Genomic DNA, 21,388 nt, shown 5'->3' with positions numbered 1-21,388 from the left:
GCAGAGTCAGCCTTGCACACTTTAGTAGAGAAAACACAGGGATGGGGTCTACAGACTCTGCTTTGCCCCCCCCTTCCCTCCCCCTCCCCCTGCTTTGTGGACTTGAGGCACCTCTTTCTCTCCATTAGTCTGGCTTCAATAGAACTCGCCTGACCCATTTCGCAGGGGACCAGTAAACGGAAGCGATGGATGTGAAAGCGCTTGTGGGAGGCTGGTACGGACACACTGGACTCGAGCCGTTTCGTGATCCAGTTAACGTGGACAACACAGAAGGTCCCCGCACCTGAAGCGTCTGCCTTCAGCATGCTCACCCCCAACAACTCTTCTGCCCCCGAGCACCCTCCCGCTCCCACGGGGTAGCCAGGCCCCGGCTGGCAACAGCTCAGGACTGGATGGACCGGGTGCCGTGGCCAAGGCAGGACGGGACAGGTACAGGAGCCACAGGTGCGGGCCTGGGAGAGCGAGAAGCACCAGCTCCTCCCCGGTCACGATCCCCACCCACCTCCCTGCAGCGTCCACTCGGTGACTTTGCTGCTGTAGACACCCAGCCCGGCGCTATTGTAGGCGGCCACCTCGATCTCGTAGTTGGTCCAGATGATGAGGTCCTCCAGCAGCAGGTTGTTGACGTCCGCATCCGTGATGTTCTTAAACTGGTACCCGACGGGCAGCCCGGCCAGGCAGTACCTGCGGGGAGAAAGGCGGGGTGCAGTGCATCGGAGTCAGCCCGCTGGGCGTGAGCCCAGGAACCATGGGTGGTGGCGCACGTGCTCCATCCCCACGCCGTCCGATGTGGTGGCTGCTGTGCGCGTGGCTGCTGAGCACATGAAATGTGGTTAGTGCAGCTGGTAACTCGTACTTTTATTTATTTTAGATGAGATAACCACAGGGGACCAGCGGCTATCTCCCCGGATGGCACGGGCCTAGTGGATGTGTCTGTTCTTTCTGATGGGGGAGGACAGTGGACAGAGAACTAACCACGGACACGAAGGGTTTCTGGGAAGATCACATTGGCCTCACCTTGGAGAGGTCACCGATGGAGAGCTATATCCCACTTTTGACCTAAGTCACTCACTTAGGTGGAGAGAAAAACCTTGAGCTACCAACGGTACCAATTTCTAGCTTCCACCACAAAAAGAACCCATGGTAATCCAGAAGTGGGATCTCGACGGACAAAATCTGGGGGGGATGGATGACTTACAGGAGAACCACGGTATACAGGGTATTGGGAAATCAGAGGCCTCAGATTATTGTGTTGCAATACCCCATAGCAGTGGTTCTCAGAGGCCTACCCCGCATCAGGAACACCTGGAGGGTGCGTTGAAACATGGGTTGGGGGGCCACCCCAAAGTTTCCCATTCAGTAGGTCAGGGGTAGGATCTGTGAATCCGCATTTGAATTGATGCCACTGCAGATCCAGGGGCCACCCTCTGAGAACCACCGTGCCTTAGGGCTCACCAAAAACCCACAACAAAATGAGCTGTTCATGGAGCAGGCAAACCGACAATCACTTCCTCCAGACCTGGGGTGTTCCAGAGCCCCACCCGTGTGGACACAGGACAGGAAAGAGATGTGCATTCCGCAGCCAACCGGGATTCAGAGCATTGGAGGATGCTCAGCAACTTCGACTCTATGCTGATTTGAATTCACGACACCAAATTGGTAGCACTTAAAAACTCAGTTTGAGGTTACCGGTGAAGGAAGTATCCTCGGTCAAGTGTAGACATCACAGTCTCTATAGCTGGGCTTCGTTTTGCAGTCAGGACCAAAGAAAGGACGTCTACTGTTTGACTAGTTCTGGGCCGAGTAGTTGGCCTCAGATGGAATATTCTTGGGTTCCCCGGTGCTCGGCCTCTCGGATAGTTAAACCCATCTCCCTGTGTCCTATCCTGTGTAGCCCCAGCATGTGGCATCCGTACAGCCTCCAGGACATTACACTGTACCCTCCTCTCTCAAGCATTCCCGTTGGTTTCTAAGGCTCTGCCTTCTGGAAGTTCCTCTGTATGTCTAACCTAAGTCCTTCCTACCATAGCAAAGTCATTTCTTGTTGCCTGGTCCTTGTTATTTATTTATTTTTAAATATTTTATTTATTTATTCATGAAAGACACACAGAGAGAGGCAGAGACACAGGCAGAGGGAGAAGCAGGCTCCACGCAGGGAGCCTGACGTGGGACTCCATCCTGAGGCTCCAGGATCATGCCCTGGGCCAAAGGCAGACGCTCAACCACTGAGCCACCCAGGCATCCCAACCTGGTCCTTGTTAGACGGAGAAGGACCTGCCATGACTTTGCTGATCCACTCTCTACCCTCCCCTTGGGTCTGGGCTGTACCTCCTTTCTCCCGGGGGTGGACGCCTACCTGATGATGTAGCCCTTGAGAAGGCCATTCTGGTGGCTCTCCGGAGGCGGCTGCCACTGGATCATGATGGACTGATTGGTCCGGCCGCTGGCGATGACGTTCTGTGGAGGGGCTGTGGGGGGCTCCTCGGGGAGGGAGACCCTGGATATGAAAACACCAAGAGTGGGTGGGCCTTTCTGCTTTTAGTCTCGAGGGCAAATACAGGAGTTCGGTCTACGAGGAGGCTGCTCCGTCTGCACAATTGCTGTGTGCCTTTGGGCAAGTCGCTTAACCTCTCTGAGCTTGTCCCTTTATCTTTTAAAGGAGTATAATAAAGCTCCACTTGCCTGCTTTCTGACTGGTTGAGGCTCAAATGACACCACGTATAGCTGAATCCTTTTAAAACACCATAAAGCACCAGATGTGTGTGGTGCCTGTGCAGCTGGGGGACGTGGGCCTCAGTCTCTTGTATGTCAAAGAAGCTGCTGTTGGGGCTGGTGACGTCATAAGCAATCAGGTATTTCAGAAGCAGGCGTGTTACATATTCACGTCCCACCTGCAGGCTGCTGGTGCACGTGACGAGGCTTCCTTTTCCGCCCAGCTGAGCCCCAGGCTGGAGCAGGGCAGGGTCAGGGGGGGCTGGGGGGGCACATGGGTGAGCCCGTCACCCGCTTCCAGAAGCGAGCGCCACTGCATTTTTCTCTGGCTTTGCCAGGGGATGCAGTGTTCCACCGCGGTGCATTGTTCCCATAACTGACTTGCATCCATTAAAAACGAAAGTTAATTATTTTTGATGGATGTCTTTCCCTTTCAGTTTATTTTTATGTTTTTGCTTTCTGACGGATGGCTTTCCAAAATGTACTGCACATTCCCATGTCTTTGTAAAGCCCGCGAGTGAGGGTGATTTAACCTTTTTCTTTGTGACTCAGGGCTATTAGTGTGAAGATGCATCAGGAAGATGAATCGGGGTTTGAGGAGAAGCCCAAAGACCTGGAGAAAGTGTAGGATGGCTTTTCCCTACACTTTGAGGCTTTCTGTCATGGGGATTTTGTTCCCTGCATCCCTCAAGGTCTACACTCGGCCTGGCACATAGTAGGTGTTCAATAAACAGTGAGCAAAAAAATCCTCTTGCAATTGGCCTCCCTGCTAGGATGTTACCTGCCACTTCTCTTTCCTGTTAGGGAGTCATGGCCCTGGTGGCAGAGGCCAGAAAGACTCCATCCAGCTCACTGCGTCTGTGGCAAAACCAAATGATGCGTGTAAGCCAGAAGTCTGCATACACACTTTAGAGAATCTAGGAGCCAAGTACATTCTTGATTCCTTTGTAAAAATATCAGTTGACCATATATGTGAGTAATTATTTCTGGGTTCTCTATCCTGTTCCATTGGTTTAAGTGTCTATTTTTATGCCAGTATCATGCTGTTTTGATTACTATAGCTTTCTAGTATAGTGTGAAATCAGGAAATGTGATGCCTTCAGCTCTGCTCTTTCTCAAGATTGCTTTGGCTCTTCAAGGTCTTTTGTGGCTCCATACATGTTTTAGGATTTTTTAAAAAAATTCTGTGAAAGGCACCATTGGAATTTTGATGGAGACTGCACTGAATTTACACACGGCTTCGGGTAATATGGACATTTTAACACGATTAATTCTTCTCAGTGGGGAAAGGAAAGTCTCTTCCATATGTGGTGTTGGGAAAACTGGACAGTCACATGCAGAGGAATGAAACTGGACCCCTATCTTTTACCACTCACAAAATTAACTCAAAATGGATTAAAGACTTAAACGTAGGACCCTAAGCCATAAAACTCCTAGAAGAAAACATAAGATAAAGCTCTTTGATACAGGTCTGGACAGTGAGTTCCTGGATACGACACTGAAAACACAAGCAACATGGGATCTCAGCAAACTCCTGCACAACATAAGAAGCAATCCATAAAATGAAAAGCCAACCCATGGAATGGGGGAAAACATCTGCAAACCCCATATCTGGTGAGGGATTAATATTCAAAATATATAAAGAACACATACAACCCAAGAGCAAAAAAAAAAAAAAAAACCCCACAAAAAACACAACCCAACTTAAAAATGGGCAGAAGATCTCCATTAGCAGTTTTCCCACTGACACACAAGCCAACAGAAATGTGAAAAAGTGCTCAACATCATTCATCACCAGGGAAATGCAAGTGAAAACCACAATGTGCTGTCACCTCACACCTGTTGGAACGGCCATCATCGAAAAGACAAGAGGTAACAGGTATTGGTGAGGATGTGGAGAGAAGGGAACTCTCAGGCACTTGGTTGGGGGGTGGGGATGCAAACTGGTGTCGCCACCATGGAAAACAGTATGGCAGTCCCACCAAAAGTTAAAAATAGAACTACCGTATGATCCAGCCCTCTCAGTTCTGAGTATTTACCCATCCAAAGGAAATGAAAATAGGATCTCATGCTCATTGCGGCATTAGTCACAGCAGCCAAGGCACAGAAGCACCCTAGGTCACCGCCCATGGATGAGTGGATTGGGAAGATGTGGTATATGTATATAGTGGAATATTATTCAGCCACGAGAAGAAGGAGATCCTGTCATTGGTGACATCATGGATAGACCTTGAGAGCCTGATGCTGAGATAAGGGAGACAGGAAAAGACAAGCACTGTCTGATTTCACTTATACGTGGAATCTTTAAAAAAGTTGAATTTAAGAGAACCGGAGAGGAGATTGGTGGTTGCCAAGGACTAGGGGGTGGAAGAAATGGGGAGATTCTGGTTGAAGGCACAAACTTCCAGTTACAAGATTCGTAAGTTCTGGGGATCTGGAGTATAGCATGGTGATTAGAGCTAATAACACTATATCCTATACTCCAAAGTCACTCAGAAAATAGATCTTAAATGTCCTCGCCGCAAAAAGGAAATGGTAATTTTGTGACGGGATGGAGGGGTTAGCCAACACGGTGGTGGTAATCCTACTGCACTATATAAGTATATCAGATCAACACACTGTCTGCCTTCAACTCACACCATATTATATGTCAGTTATATCTCAACAAATATGGAAAAAAAATAAAAAGAAACATAAAAAAGGAAAGAGCAGCATACAACCTAGGCGCCTGGGATTTGTGTTATTGTCATTCCGACCTCTCGCTCCATGGCTTCTTTCTCCCTAAAGGTGACCACTCATCCTACAGGGCTGAGGTGGCAAGAATCACCTCCCACTTAAGCGTGTATTCCCCGGTGATGTTTGAAAAGGGATGACCCGCTGTTTTTCACTTAATTTTCCTCATTTTGTAAAAGCTCCTTGAAAGCTTAATAGGACCTGGCATGGTGCAAGTCATTGGATACAGAGACCTGTGTGGGTCCCATGGCCCCCTTACACCTCACGTCCATGTGACAGTGATGATGCCCGTGCAGAGGTAGAGTCGAAGGAGGCAGGTCCTTGAACTTGCCAAGCTCCTGGTGAGAGGGACCACTCGCTCTGGTGGGTGCTTATCCCACACCAGGCACTGCTCACGGCACCTCCCCTGGGTCCCCTCCTTCCATCTTTGCAGCGTCCCTGTGAGGCAGGCCAGCTAATGCTACCCCATTCTACAGACATGGGCACGGAAGCCCAGGAGGCCAGGAAGGAGGCGGCGGCCAGGGTCTGCACACAGCCAGGCCCCACGCTGCCAGATGGGACTTGGCTACTGGGCCCTCCCTCCGAGGGGGTCGCCCACAACCTGCCCTGGAAGAACACGTGCTCCCCTCACCTCTCCGTGTCCTTGCTGAACTGTCCCTTCCCCACGTCGTTGACTGCACAAAGGCGGAACTGGTAGGAGCGTGCGGGCACCAAGCCCTTGACCATCACTGAGGTCGCCTCGGGATCCACACTGGCCAGGAGCACAGTCCAGGGGGCATCTATAGGGTCAGAGGGTGGAGACAGACATGGGAATCCTGGAAGGCCATGGGCGCCTTACACCCTTCCAGCAGGGGTCCAGCCCCATTTGGGCCAGCAGAGAAGTGCCTCCCAGTCTCAGTCCAGGAAAGGCTGGATGTCATTTTTACAGGTCCCCTTGGCCACATGTCCCAGGGGGTTGGAGGGTCCTGGGGAGGAAGTGAGGGCTCATGGGGGCTGAGATGCACATCTTTTCTATGTTTTTTTTTTTTTTTTTTTCCCTCCTGAGGAGCACCAGGCACACTGTATTTAAAACATCATTCAAATGAGGCCTGCTAATTTTGGAGTTCACAGCTTGGGGCCTGGGAGGAGAAAAAGCAAGAGAATCGCCATGGCCTTGGAGGCTCTGGCCCGGGTCCTGCCCCTTGCACACACGATCTTGTGCGACTGTCAACCACCCGAGGAAGCTGATGCCCATGCTCCTTTTGCAGGGAAGCCGGGGCTTCCAGGAGGTTTGCTTGGAGGCACAGAACTGGGAAGTTGGGGAGCTGGAGCCTGGCCCTGGGGTTAACCCCCTGACTCCCCAAGGCTGCGGTGGGAGGGCTTACTGTTCTCTGACATCTCCAGGAGATAGCGGAGCAGGGGGCTGTTGCCGTCGAAGGGCTTGGCCCAGGTCAGGTTGATGGCCCGTCTCTCTGTGGTGCTGAGTGTCGCCACGGGGTGCTCAGGGGCGTGGGGCAGCTGCCTGGAGGAGACAGAAGCGCCACCTGTGAGGTCTGGAGTCAGGTGACACACAGGCACCTGGGGCTCACACTGAACTTCATGATACCTCGTGCCCAGCCATAAATTGGCCTTCAGGCCGTCGACCTGGAGGCTCTTCTCTCTGCCTCTGTAGTCCCCTGTGTCCAAGGCCAAACCCAGAGCCCCCCTGCTCTTGACAGAGGGCCTAACTGAGGTGGGGTGGTGGTGGGGGGAGGCCTGGAGGAGGCTTGGGTATGTTTCCAGAGGGGGATGGACCCAGGTCACACGTGGCCCGGTCATCTGCCAAAATGAGCCTTCCATTGCCACCTGCACCTCCGCTGCTGGGGGTCTGGGCAGGCTGCCCTCACCTGACGCGCAGGTGGGCACTGCGAGAGTCATTGCCTCCGGCTGACAGCACGCGGCAGGTGTAGGTGCCGATGTCCCCCGACCACGTCTGCGAGATGTGCAGGGAGCCGTTTTTGTCGAGACGGATGCGGGGGTTGCTCTCCATGCCCAGGGCAGTCCCATCCTTCTCCCAGACGTACCTGCGGGGAAGAAGCAGCAGTCAGGAAAGAGAGGTAGGGAAGTAGGGGGTGCTGCTGGGGTGCAGTCTGGGGCAGGTCTGGGGGGGAGCTCCGAAAGCAGCAGGGCGCTTCCCGAGAGACCCGGGGAGGGGGGGCGCCCAGGGCTGGTGCTAGGTGGGAGCACGGGGACGGCTGGGGGGGTGCCCCCGAGCAGCCTGCAGCTGTCCATCCCCGTCGCAGGGTGCTCTGTCCAGCACATTAAGCCATTACACCTCCAGTTCAGGTCGAGGTCAGAGCCGTGTTGCTTTTGGCCAGAAGCCACTGCCAAGCAGCCAGCACAAAAGTGCCGGCAAAAGGTAATCTTCCGAAGAGGTTAAAAGATTACAGCTGGAGAAAGAATTAAAGTTTCCGCACAGACTACATTTTGGAATTAGTTTTATGAGGGGAATCATTAGATCAATGCATCACTGTGAAAAATGGACTTTAGTGTCCAAAAAATCACTTTAGCTTCGGTCAGTCAGTACAAAGGGACTTGAGAAATTACACACATGCCCGTGCCTGACAATAAGAAATATCTCCTCCGCAATGATTCTTGAGGAAATACAACTATTACTGTCATCAGCATAAGGTGCGGTGCCAGCTCTGGGGGGGCTGCCCTCCACCCACCCCCCCCCCCCCGGCAAGATTGGCCAGGGTGCCGGGAGCCAGGGCAGGGTGCGGGGCTGGGGACTGAGCGGCTTTGCACGCAACGCGTCAGCTGCGGACAAGCGTGGCCTGGGCCACGAGGTGCGTGAACTACCTGTGATCGAGAATGTAAGGCTGCCAGGAGAACGAGCCTGTGATGTTTTTAAGCTAAGTTAAACAAAAAAATCAGAAAATTGCAACTACAAATAGGAAAAAAAAAAAATACAGGGCAAGACAAGTGAAAAGCTTTCCCATCTCGGGGAACCACAAGTAACATCTGAGCATCTACCTTGCAGACTTTTCTCCCCTGCCCCAAGGGGCATGGTACCAGAATGCCGCTGTGTTCTGGATTCAGATTCCCTGGTCAAATGCTGCCTGGCCCTTAACCAGCTTTATGTATTTAACCTCCCGGTGTCTTTGTTTCCTCATTTGTAATACGAGGAAAAATAATACCACCCACCTTCTAGGGTTGCTTATAAGGATGGTGTGGGTTGGTATAAAATGCTTCAGGTCGTAAGGGATCAATGGAAGTTAGTCATCATCATGTATTTCGACGCTTAGAGCACATGGAGGTAAACAATAGCTGGCTAGCCATCCGTCCATCCTGATTTTAAAGCTGCTTTTCCCATCCAACAAAGCATCATAAACTCTTTGTAACGTGACACTTCCACACCCTGGCCTTTAGCTGCTGCATGATGGTCCCCTCGATGTTGGGTGCCCAGTGTAGCTCCTTGTTTTCTGATATTATAGTTAATGCTGTGAGGAACATCCTTGCAGCAACATATTTTCATACATCCTAAATCACTTCCTCAAGGATAAATTTTCAGCGGTGAGATTGCTGAGTTAAATTTTAAGGCTTTTTATATACATTTACAAATTGTCAGAAGTAATCACCTTCAATTCATCTCCATAGCTAGAAAAGAATCATCCTTGCCAGCCTGGATGGCACGAGTAGAATTTTACTTAAAAGCAAATCTAGTCGCAGAGAGTAATTCCTGCTTAGGAAACAGTCTTCGCCTCGGGATGCGGTGTTTTAGGAAGGATGTATCACCACTTGTGGAGTGTCTGTGCCCAAGAAACTAAGCCCGAATCTAATCAGCCAGTTACTTGAATCTGCTTAGAAATAAAAGGGATAGAAGAACAAGTGTCCCACACCAAGAAAAAGTCACTGGCCAAACCTAGAATGTGGGGTCTTCTACAGTAGGTGTCAGCAAACTGTGGCCCCCTGCCTGTTTGTGTAAATAAAGTTTTCTTGGAACACAGACACGCCCATGTGTTTGCACACTGCTTGTGAGTGCAAGCACACTTGAAGAGCTGTGACAAAAGATACATAGCCCTCAAAGCCTAAGATATTTACTCTCTGTCCCTTTATAGAGAAACTTAGCTGGACCTCTGTCCTGCAGAACCTGGTTTCTCCAACCAATTAACTGCATGTGAACAAACAGATGGAAACAAAAAGGAGGGGGAGGGGACCATGTAGAATAAAGGAAACACACCAACCAAATGCAATGTGTGGACTTTGTTTGGGCCTGGAGTTAAACCAACCAACTTCTAAAACGTCACCTTCCAGACAATCAGGGATGCCGTGACATGGTATCAGCAGACATCAAGGGGCTATTCATTGTGTCACATGGGACAGGGACGTGGTTGTTATGTTTCAAGAAAAGTCCTTTTAAGTAAGAAATGCACACTGACCTATTTAGGGATGAAATTACACACTTGAGATTTGTTTTTAAAATACTTCAGTAAAAAAAAAAAGCATGTGTGTGTGTTGGGGGGATGGATAGGGGAAACCAGGTGAGCAAAATGCTGACAGTGACTGAGGCCAAGAGATGGGTACGGATCCAAAGATACAAATGTAGTGATCCAAAGGGGCACCTGCACCCCAATGTTCATAGTAGCAATGTCCACAATAGCCAAACTATGGAAAGAGCCCAGATGTCTGTCGACAAAGGATGGATAAAGAAAATATGGTATGTGTATATATATACACACACATATATATATATATACATACATATAATGGAATATTACTCAGCCATCAAAAATGAAATCTTGCCATTTGCAGTGATGTGGATGGAACTATGGGGTATTATGCTAAGTGAAATAAGTCAATCAGAGAAGATAATTATATGATTTCACTCATATGTGAAATTTAGGAAACAAAACAGGAGCCTAGGGGAAAGGAGGGAAAAATAAAATAAGATGAAATCAAAGAGGGAGATAATCCATGAGAGACTCTTTTTTTTTTTTTTATGATAGTCACAGAGAGAGAGAGAGAGAGGCAGAGACATAGGCAGAGGGAGAAGCAGGCTCCATGCACCGGGAGCCCGATGTGGGATTCGATCCCGGGTCTCCAGGATCGCGCCCTGGGCCAAAGGCAGGCGCCAAACCGCTGCGCCACCCAGGGATCCCCGAGACTCTTAATCATAGGAAACAAACTGAGGGTTGCTGGAGGGGAGGGGGTAGGGGGAGCGGGTAACTGGGGTAACTGGGTGGTAAGCATTAAGGAGGGCATGTGATGTGATGAGTACTGGGTGTTATACACAACTGATGAATCACGGACCTCTACCTCTGAAACTAGGAATTCACTATATGTTATTTAATTAAATTTAAATAAAAAATAAAAATTAAAAAAAGGAAGATGGGTAAGTAAGGCTTGATGATCTGGGTCTCTCTACTCTGGGCTACGTTTGAAAATTTCCACAGTAGAAAGTAAAAAAAAAAAAAAAAAAGAAAAAAAAAAAAAGAAACAACTCATGAGTCCATTTAACTCAGGGTAGAAATTTTCCAAAATCATCTGTAATTATATAGCTGGCTATTAAACAATTTTCATGAGCAATATTCAGGCCTTCTTTCAGCTTTAAATAATATTCAATAGTCCTCAGGAAATCAAAGAAGTGCAAAAATATTTAGTTACAAGGACATTCACCATGATGTTTCTTTTTTTTTTTTTTTTAAAGTAGGCTCTACACCCAGCATGGAGCCCAACATGGAGCTTGAACCCATGACCCTGAGACAAGACCTAAGCTGAGATCAAGAATTGAACGCTCCACTGACTGAGCCACCCAGGCGCAATTTTTTTAGCAAAAAAAAAAAAACAACAACTGAGATACAATCCAAATATCCAGCATTAGGGAATTGGTAACAGAAATTATGTTACATCAACACAATGGACGAGTGAATAATGAATAATCATATAATGGGGTTTATACAAAAATATTTATTGACAGGGGAAGAGATTCACAATGGGTTCTTAAGGGAAAACACAAAGAAACCATTTTCTAGGTTTTTTTTTAAATAAATGACACTCTAATATTATCTCTCATTGAGAGAAACAGATAAACCCACTTTTCTTCTTTCTCTCCCTTCCCATTTTTTGTGCACTTATCTGCGTTTTCTATATTTTCCTCCTAAAAAGGATGTCTATTAGCTGAATAATAATAAAAGCCAATGGAAATATTGATTAGGATTAATAGTGGCCACAAGTGGATTGCTCAGAGCGGGTCTAGATCTGGGCTCAGTACTAAACAGAAGAGTTTCTCCTAAGGCAGGTCTGGAAGCTTTCTGCACGGGCAACCTGCCTCTGCTCAGGCGTGACCCTTGGGTCCTGCTTGATTTTGAGGAGGGCACGGAATACAGAATTAAGTGGCCACCACGTTAGTCTGACTTGGTTGTTTTTTGGGTCCTTTCTAGCCCGTCTGGGTCAGGGAACACCTCCATTGTGTTCCCTAAAGCTCCAACAGGGTTTTCTTTCTTTTATTATTATTATTATTATTATTATTATTATTATTTTTAAATAAATTTATTTTTTATTGGTGTTCAATTTGCCAACATACAGAATAACACCCAGTGCTCATCCCATCAAGTGCCCCCCTCAGTGCCCGTCACCCAGTCACCCCAACCCCCCCACCTCCCTTTCCACCACCCCTAGTTCGTTTCCCAGATTTAGGAGTCTCTCATGTTCTGTCTCCCTTTCTCCAACAGGGTTTTCAACTCTGAGGAAGGGGTGGGAGATGTGGGGGTGCTTTGGTCCCCAACTGCCAATTTTGAGGCCTGACAGACCAATTCTGTGTTCTCTCCCCATCAAGAAAAGATAGCCCAAATGGGGAGTTCCATTTGAAGGTGAGGACCACTCCAGTTAACTGAAATAGGGTTTTCCATGTGTGGCTCCCTGAGGATCCTTGGGAGGCGGGCCTATAGTCTATGGCAAGAGGCCCCTGAATGCCTTTGTTCATCAATAATTGTCTAGAGAGGGACGCCTGGGTAGCTCAGCGGTTGAGCGTCTGCTCTCAGCTCAGGGCATCATCCCGGAGACCTGGGACTGAGTCCCACATCGGGCTCTCTGCGTGGAGCCTGCTTCTCCCTCTGCCTGTGTCTCTGCCTCTCTCTCTGTCTGTCATGAATAAATAAATAAAATCTTAAAAAAAGAAAAAAGAATTGCTTAGAGAATGAATAAAATGTGCAAGTATTTTCCAAATTCTAGCCGGGTAATATTTTAATAAATAAAACACTAATTTATTTTAACGTGTTGCTGAATTAATATAAGCTTTTTATTGTTATATAGCTTTTCAATTAATGGGTGCTAAAGTTATAGCTACCACTTATGTACGAGTCTGAGACCCACAGCGGGGTTCTATGGTGGTAGGAGGGTATGTGGGTTCTCTTGGAGAACATCTTTACAGTTGAGATATAAATATATAAAACAAAAATTTAATAGTCTCAGGAATAAGCATATTCTGGATCTTGTGTTGACAATATTTTAACTACATCTATGTGATTTCAAGGCTCACGTTTGCATTTATGCTGGAACCATATGATGACCATCCTAAAGGGTCAATGTTTAATGTCCAAGGAGGTGTTTCTCTGACTGGGGACCGGTAGTGGACTAACGGGTGTGGGTCTAAAGAGAACGGGTGTGGGTCTAAAAGTCTAGTATTCCTTATGCCAACCTTGGCTTCCGTGGGGGTGGTTGGGACCCTTCCGTGTGGTGGTATGGACTGTCATATGCCTAGTGGCCACCAGATGGTGCCCCAGGATGCAGCTGCCTCCAGCCCTGTAGGGGCCCAGCCTCCCAAGTGGCACCAGCGCCCGGCCCCTTCCAGCCTCGATGCCAGTTGCTTTGGCAGTTGACACTGGCCATAAAATACAGAAGCAACATGGAGGGAATATCTGTCTCTAAGGAAGCAGTTACATTTTGTACTCAGCATCCCAAAGCTCAAAAGAGAGCCCTGAAGGGACAGTTTTCTGCGGAAGCCTTTCCTGGGGTCCTCAGCCCAAGCCTGGGAGGAGTTCTGGCCTCTACACCCTTCTCGGGTGCTGCTGACCTGGGCTGCCCTGATACAGTCCAATTGTGTTCACGCTGGCTCAGCCCCACACTGGCTCTACTGGTGGTCCCCACAAGGCCCGTGGCTTGGCCCCACAGCGACACTTACCTCCTTGGTGTCAACACCTGCCCAGCTATCCCTAGAGCTGCCCTCCCCTTTTGCCTCCTTGGGGCCACAGCAGAGGGAGTACCTGACGGTCACTCGGGGGTCGTGGGTCACTCCGCACACCATGGAGGCCTGGGTACCCTTGATGACACTCTGGTCCTGGGGAGGCTTGGTGATGCGGGTCCGGGCTGCAAGGCAGCAGGGAGACAGGGTGAGAGAAGGGGAGTAGATCCAGACGAACAGGTGAGATGCAGGTGCATGGGAAAGGCATCTTCAGGTGAAGCGGGCCTGTGCTGCTGAATTCTAGGGGCAGGTGGAGGCAGACCCTGCAGGTGGCCAGGCCTACCACAGTGGGCATCCCAGAATGCTAACAAGAACAGTGTGCCTCCGTGGTACCTGAATTCCTGGAAGCCACGTTCATTGCGGGGGCTCATTTAATCCTGCCCCCGGAAACCCAGGTGGGAGATGAAGAAATGGAAATGTGAGGATGATCAGCACATTAGTGGTCCAGCCAGGGTAAAAATAGGATCATCTGATTCCCGGTCTGCTGCATCGCATGCCCGGTCATCGGGGCTCAGCCTCCACGGGGGGCCCACAGGCATGTCTGTCTTGGGTGTGGATCCCAAGTGGTGCCATCTGACGATGCAAGGGGGCTTGAGAAGTTTCCTTAAAGCAGGGCTCAGCAGCACCCTACAGTCCAGGGTCAAGTCTGGCTGGCAGCCTGCTTGGGTAAATACACTTGCAATGGAACAGAGCTGGACCCTGTGGGCTGAAGTATTATCTAGGGCTGCTTTCTTGATGAAAGGGGAGTTGGGACAGAGGCTGTCTAGCCCACAAAGCCTAAAATAGTTCCTACCTGGCCCTTCACAGAACAAGTTTGTTGACTTCTGCCCTGCAGTGTATGAAGACGGCTGCCCAGCGCCTCTCTGTTCTCTCTACTTGGCCAAGCACGGCCAGAGGCCTCACTCAGGCGGCACCGTCTGCAGAAGCCTGGCCTTCCGGGGCAACCCCCCCCCCCCTCCCCGCTCCGGGTTAATTTGTCCCCCGTCCTTCTTACAAAAAGCACCCCGGTGAGACAGCCCTGTGGATGAGGAGGTGCTGGCTCAGCACACACTCAATGCACCGACCTGGAAAGTGTTCCCACTCTGCACACTCACCCCACACGACCAGGTCAGCCGAGGCTTCGTCGACCCCCCGAGAGTTGGTGGCCAAGCAGGTGTAGGTCCCAGCGTCGGAGATGTGCGTGGGGCTGATGAGCAGGCTGCCGGACTCCAGCAGCGTGAAGCGAGGCAGCTGCACAGAGCCGCTGGCCAAGATGCGTTCCCCTGGGGGCGACACGAGGTGGGCTCGGGGTGGGCTGGGGCTGCAGCACGCAGCCCTTGGCCCTCTGAGACCGCACGTCTCCTGCTCCCTGGCAGCTCTGGGCAGGTGCTGTTCAGGCGGGTTCCCCCAGCTTTAGAAATGCTGGGAGGGCCCTGGTGGTGGCGGGGGCGGGGGGCAGGGCCGGGGTCAGGGCTGAGGCCCAGATAGGCTTCCGACATGGTGACAGGCACAAGGGCACTCGGTCACAGAGCCCGGGTCTCCTGGCGTCTCTCCACCCACCGCGCTGTCTGCCCTTCACCAGAGAAGGCCAGGGACTGTCTCCTGATGCAGCCAGGCACAGCTCTTGGAGACAGCTGGCACCCGGGCCGGGGGGAGGGGGCAGACGGCTCTGACAAGGTGGTGACGGGCATCCTGCGGCAAGATGCTTCTGGAGAGTCACCTTCAGGAGAGCAGGAGAAAGTGAGGGGTGGGGGCAGCAAGGAGTGGGGGCAGAGCGGGGCCTGGGAGGGGGTCCTGGGGCCTGGCGGTGACGGGCCCCGTGCAGGAGCCTGAGAGGGCAGCTTTGGGTGATTACATCTATTTTATTTTACTTTTAAGATTTTGTTTATTTATTTGAGAGGGGGAGGGAGAGCACAGAGAGAGAGAGACTCCCAGCTGAGCAGGGATCCCGATGATGCGGGACTCGATCCCAGGTCCCCAGGATCATGCCCTGAGCTGAAGGCAGATGCCCAACCGCCTGAGCCCCCGGCGCCCCGATTATATCTATCTTAAAGAAAATCCCACCTGTCTGTACAGAGGAGCAACCTCACGGGCAAGTCTGTGGGTGTATCTCTCTACACACGTGTGCAGGAATATTGAACTAGTGAGCGTGGCAGGTGAGGGTGTCTGCGTCCACACACGTGCCCGTCTGTGCTTACACTCATTTCCCAAATACTCATGGAGCAACTACCATGTGTCAGACCCCATCCTGGGCCCTACAGAGACGGCAGCGGGCAAAGCTGAACACCCCTGACTTGGGGTGTCAGGCAATAGGCAGAATGAGTAGGCAGGTTATCCGTTAGAAGGTGGAGAAATAAAGCCACGGGGGGCGGTGGGGGAGGCGGGTCATGGGGAGGCCTACGGGGCGTGGGCAAGTGAGTCCTGCCGAGAAGCTTCCGTGTAGCAGATGTGGAGGTGAGAGGGAGCGACCACGCGTGTGTACATGGGGAGAGTTGGGAAGGCGAGTTTCCGAAATGGGGGTGGAAGGGGCACACGGGGCGGGGGCGGCGGCGGATACCGCTTGAGCTCTGCTGGTGCAGGGGTCTGGAGCCTTCCATGCTGCCCGGGAGGGAGGGCCCACCGTGTGCACTCATGACTGCCACCACAATATGACCATCACACAGCCGTCATTCGCTGGGCATCATGCTCTTCCCATGCATGCCCCTGTTTCGCCCTCGTGCCAGCCCGAGGTGCGTGTAACTACTGTCCTCAGTTTACATATGGGGACCCTGAGGCTCGGAGTGAGTAAATAATTCACCCGAGGTCCCAGGTCTCCGAAGATGCAGAGCTGGGCCTTGAGCCCAGCAGGGCGGCATGTGGGACATACTGTGGGGTGAGAGATGCCCTCCTGGGGTGTGCAGTTCACGACCTTCACCACCGTACATAGGGAACCCAACCCAGCTGGCTCCAGAATGGAGATCTGAGGACTGCCCTCAATGGTCACATGGCCACACCCTCTAAGACCTCCAAGAGATCAGTCCCATCTACCTTTCTGCCAAGTGATGGCCGGCCGGGGCGCCCCCGAAGTCTCGCAAGCCAGTACCACCGACATGCCGTCGATCACTGTGCTGTCCAAGGGGCCTCTGGTGATGTTGGGGGCGATGCCTACAAAAGGAGACAGTGGAGCCTCTTAGCTACACCCTGGAGGAGCTCCCACAGCCAGAGGGCCAAGTCCTCGTCCTGCCCCTGCCACTCTGGCTGCTGTGGGTCCCACCGCAGAGAAGGATGCAAGTGTCCTAGGGGGATCCCGGCACTGGGGAAAAGCCCAGAAGGCCCTCGGGGGCTCCCTGTACCACCTGCTCTGTGGAAGGACCCAGGCTTGATTCTTAGACCTCCATTTTTGGGGAAACTGAGGATCTCTGGGGGCAGCCCACCCTCCAAGACGAGATGAATGGGGTCCATCCTTCACTGAACATGACATCGAGGCTCTGATTTCTTAAAAGAAAAGGTGGTTGAGGCCAACAGAGGAACATGAGCTGCTTTGCACGAGCCTTGGGCCTGGAGTCCACAGCCTGGCTGAGCTGGTACAGCCTTCTTGCTTCCGGCCTGCCTTCCCGAGCCCTGCCCTCAGGGAACCGTCTGGTCAGAGCTCGTGGGAGCAGAGCTCAGGAAGGGACCGGCTTGGGCACCGGCTTCACCTGCACTCATCCCAGCAAGAGGCAGCCTTTCTGCCCCGACTGCCCCTCTGGGCAAACCCAGCTCACCCTCTGCTCCTTGGCTGCCCTGTCTGGGGACTTCTGCGGGTCTGGGTGATGAGCCCGGAGCAGCTCAAGGAGGCCCATGACCATCTGTCCTTTTGCTGCCAAGACGAGGGAGCCCAGTGGCACTTTGCACGCGCACAGAGCTCTGCCCTCTACGATGTGACCACTCATGTAGCATTTCGCGCTAATGCAACTCCATTAAGAGGGCAGGAGAGCTGTCAAAACCCCCAGGAGAGACTCCAAGAGGGCAAAAGGTTTAAAGTGGGGACTGAGATTAAAGCTCTGGCTCCCTCTGGAGAAGGCAGCAAGCCTGCTCAGCTGGGACGGGGCGGCTTCAGCCTTGCCCGGGAAGCCAGGGGCAGCTGTGATGCCAGGGCGGGGCCTGTGGGTTCACAGCTGCTTCTCCCAGAGCCAGCGAACCCGTCCTGGGCTCGGGGCTCCGGAGCACCAGACCCGGGCTGGGAAGGCAGTGGGCGTAACTGGCTGGAGCCACCCCGGCAGCGGAGGGGACGGACGGTCTTCTGGAATCTCATCCCTGCAAAATGCCCCTGCATCTTTTCTCAGGAGGCTGCTGGCTTGGAGGAAGGCTGCGTCCTGGGCGGGACGGGCTCTGGGCCAGAGCGGGGAAGACGCAACTTACTGGTGACGGCCAGGTAGGTGGAGGTCTGCACCTCGCCGGCCGCATTGCGGGCGAAGCACTGGAACATGCCCGTGTCATCGGGCACCAGCCCGCTGATCTGCAGGCCCCCGTCGCCACGCTGCCGGAAGCGGTTCAGCCTCTCCACCTCCACCACGGCCGCGTCCTTGTACCAGGTGATGGAGGGCGGTGGCACACCTGGGGGGGGACACGGGCCCACAGTCAGCCCACCTCCAGGCTCCCTCCGTCCCACCTCTGAGGGGTGATCAGGCAGAGGCTGGGCCTGGGAGTCTGTGAAGGGTGTGTGCGGGGGTTCCCTGTGTGTCTTGGTTTCTAGAACCTTCTCAGAGGTGCCACTGGTGGTCTCGGAAGAGGTGAAAGATGTTCTCAGAGTGGCATTTCTCAAGTTCTTACGATAGCAGGGGTTCCAAGTTTAGCTTGGAAATGCTAGATTGGACAACTGAAATTTTTTTAGGACAGTCATTGAATTTAGGAGAGCCTGTGGTGTGTTCTGGGAACCTCCAACTGGGGGCTGGTTTCCCAAACTCACATGACCACAGAGTCCCGTGTCAAGGGGCATGCAGAGGGGGCTAGCAGTCCTTGGATGGCCTCTGGAAGCCCCTTCCTACCTCGTCTGGAGAGAGAGGTGAACGGGGGGTCCCTATCTCTCAGCCTTGCCCAAGCCCTGCACCCCTGGCCTTGCATGGTCTTCCCACAGGTACCCCCAACCTACCCCCCTGTCCCCGGGTCTCTGCTCAAATGTGACTTCCCCAGAGGAGCTCCCACACTCCATTCAAAAGAGCACCCCATCGCTCCTAGCCCCCCAAGCCCGCCGGCTTCTTTCTCTTTCCCAGCACTTCTCCTCCCTGACATCCTAGGACGCTGGATTTCACCCGTTCCACGGGGCACGCTCTTTCACGTGGTAACATCTCTGCGATCAGGACGTGTCTTACTACCGAAAGCGTGTCATAATTTCACCGACAGACTTTTTTCTTTCTTGGTGGCACATAAAATAATGGGGACTCTCACAACCCCTGGCATTTTCCATGAAATGAAATGAGGTATTTTTATTTGTTTATTGGTGGGTCTGCCTTCCTCTTAAAAAAATACGTTTTGGAACAGCAAGGATTTGGCCGTTTGGTTCAGCCCGCATCTCCCTAGCCCGAGAGCAGCATCGGCACGTTGGTAAACCCTCCAAAAACGTCCATTGGGTGAACGACTGGATCTTTGCCTCCCCCTTGTGTGTTCTCCGGAGGGGGGTCCTGACTCGCCCCTTCCACTGTGACTCTCCTCCTGCCCGAGCTACGTCCTGGCTCTTTGCTCACAATCAGACCTCGGGCCATAGCGCACGTTCTCTTCCTCCCATCTGATCAACCCCAGGCTTCACTCTGGTTTCGGGCTAGAGCTCTGCTGGGCCAGAAAGAGGGAGGTTGGGGGTGGGGAAAGAAGAAATTCCCCAGGATCTCTGACAAGGGGGGTTAAGTAGAGAGAGTAGGGGAGAAAATGGAGCAAAATGTCCCAGAAACCAGGTGGAGCTCATGAGACCCATCTCCGGAGAGAGGCACCCAAGTTCCAGCAGTTCTGACATTACGGTAATTTGGCATCGTCTACGACTCTCCAATTATGGGCCATTTCAGTCTGTCACCTATCCTGAAATTACGGTAATTTGGATTCATTTGTCACCCCCAAGTTATGGTGACGTGGGTCGATTTCAAGTCCTGAGATTATGGTAATTTGGCCTGTTTGTTTCCTGGGGTGTCTTCCCACAGCCAGACAGGATCCCTGCTCGGTGATGCTGCCCGGAAGAGGGAGTGGAATTTAGAAGAGTTTGTGACAGGGACAGGCAGGGGCTGAAGGTCTGGGGAGGGCGGTGGCGGGGTCCTTGTTCCCCTCTGACCACGCTGCTGGTTACCTTTGGCCCGACAGGGAATGTCCACCACTTTCTCCATCTCCGCCGTGATGTGTCTCTCAGGCTCCTTGACAAACTGAGGCGGTTCTGCAGGAGGAAGGACCAGGGGAGGGGCTCAGAGCCATGCTCCTTTTGAGACAGCCACTGCTCAGGTCACCCTTCAGAAGGCTCTGGCCATATTGCCCTCAGCCCTGGAGGGTCGGGGGGGGGGGACCCCGGCAGCCCTGCCCCATCTCACCCAGCACAGACAAGTAGGCTCCACGGACGACCGAGGGGACGCTGCTGCTGCGCAGGACAGCCTCGCACTCGTAGTAGCCAGCGTCGCTGCCCGTGGGGCTGGGGATGGTCAGCCGGCGGTTGTAGTCGCTGATGCCGGCCGACAGCGGCACCCCGTCTTTCTTCCAAATGATGTACAGCTTGATCAGGGGCCTGGAGGGCGTGAGGGAGGCAGGATCTCAGCCCCAGGGACCCCGAGATGCCCGAGGGCCAGGGCTGGGGGGGGGGGGGTGGGAGTGCAGGCCCAGGGCCCCAGCCCCCACCACTTCTCAGTTTCCTTGTCTACGAAACGGGACATGTGTGCCTCCCGGGGGGTTGTGGGGACGGTGGATGCTCTAGCTCAGGGGAGCACCTGGAGCACAGCCCGGCACTGACTGGGTGCATGGGGCTCCCGTCGGAACCGGAGGCCCCAGAGCTGGGTGTCTCACTCTTCTGTGCCCTGGGGCGGCCCCACATCCGAACTGGAGCCAGCGGGCAGGACAGGGACAGAGACCGGGCGACAGGACGAGGAGGAGCAGGAGAGAAATACCCAGGGTTTGGAGAGGGCGAGGCAGGCAGAAGGACATACCTACCCCCGACTTCGCCAGACGGTGAGTTGGGCACCCCATCCCCAACCCTGGCACTCAAGATCCGCCCCCAGATTGGCCTTGGCCTGCTCTCCCGGTTAGCGCCTGGCGGATCCCGGGGGGGGGGGGGGGTCTGTGCTAACTTACAGGGGGTCCCATGGAAAGGGTCCCGTGGTCAAGGAAGTGTGGGCAACACTGGCTCCTGTGATGTGAGGCAGGTTCTCGGCTGCGGGTCGTCTCTGTGCCCTTAGCCTGCCTCACGGTTCGGTCTTTCACAGGGAAACGCTGAGACAGGACACCTTTCCAGGAACCTTCAACAGCCTCAGAGCCCTTGGTCTGACCCCCACACCCATCACATCCTAGCACCTTTCTTGTGTACTCTGAAGTGGGTTCTGTACTCGCCCTACCTGCCTTACTGGGGAAGTGGGTGCTCCAATCATTCCCATTTTACAGCCGAGGAGACTGAGGCCCAGAGCATGGCAATGGGCCTGGATCTCGAGGGTGGCCTGTTCTATTGCCACCCTGCTGTTGGCCAGCTGGGTGACCTGCTTGCCCTCTCTGGGCTTCGGGGTAGTCGTCGGAGGAACAGAAATTGCATGGGAAGCACAGCTCAGCATCCACACGTGATGTGGCCTG

At 52.8% G+C, this 21,388-nt stretch overlaps 1 protein-coding gene across 2 annotated transcripts in view; it reads right to left on the bottom strand.

Annotated features, from left to right (window-relative positions):
- SDK2 (sidekick cell adhesion molecule 2) overlaps nt 1-21,388 on the bottom strand; it is a 256,374-nt gene that overhangs the window by 62,491 nt on the left and 172,495 nt on the right. For both annotated transcript variants that reach the window (XM_025467876.3, XM_025467877.3), the window contains exons 7-17: nt 20,149-20,339; nt 19,914-19,997; nt 18,005-18,199; nt 16,652-16,768; nt 14,740-14,907; nt 13,668-13,770; nt 7,311-7,487; nt 6,810-6,946; nt 6,077-6,224; nt 2,357-2,497; nt 503-684 (exon numbers count right to left, since the gene is read on the bottom strand). In XM_025467876.3, coding sequence (XP_025323661.1) covers nt 503-684; nt 2,357-2,497; nt 6,077-6,224; nt 6,810-6,946; nt 7,311-7,487; nt 13,668-13,770; nt 14,740-14,907; nt 16,652-16,768; nt 18,005-18,199; nt 19,914-19,997; nt 20,149-20,339 — 1,643 coding nt within the window. The remainder of the gene's footprint in view (nt 1-502; nt 685-2,356; nt 2,498-6,076; nt 6,225-6,809; nt 6,947-7,310; nt 7,488-13,667; nt 13,771-14,739; nt 14,908-16,651; nt 16,769-18,004; nt 18,200-19,913; nt 19,998-20,148; nt 20,340-21,388) is intronic.

The sequence above is a fragment of the Canis lupus genome, chromosome 9 (genome assembly GCF_003254725.2).
Source record: "Canis lupus dingo isolate Sandy chromosome 9, ASM325472v2, whole genome shotgun sequence".
NCBI classification, from domain to species: Eukaryota; Metazoa; Chordata; class Mammalia; order Carnivora; family Canidae; genus Canis; species Canis lupus.
Note: the sequence above shows the minus strand (reverse complement) of the source record. Positions and strands in the feature narration are given on the sequence as shown.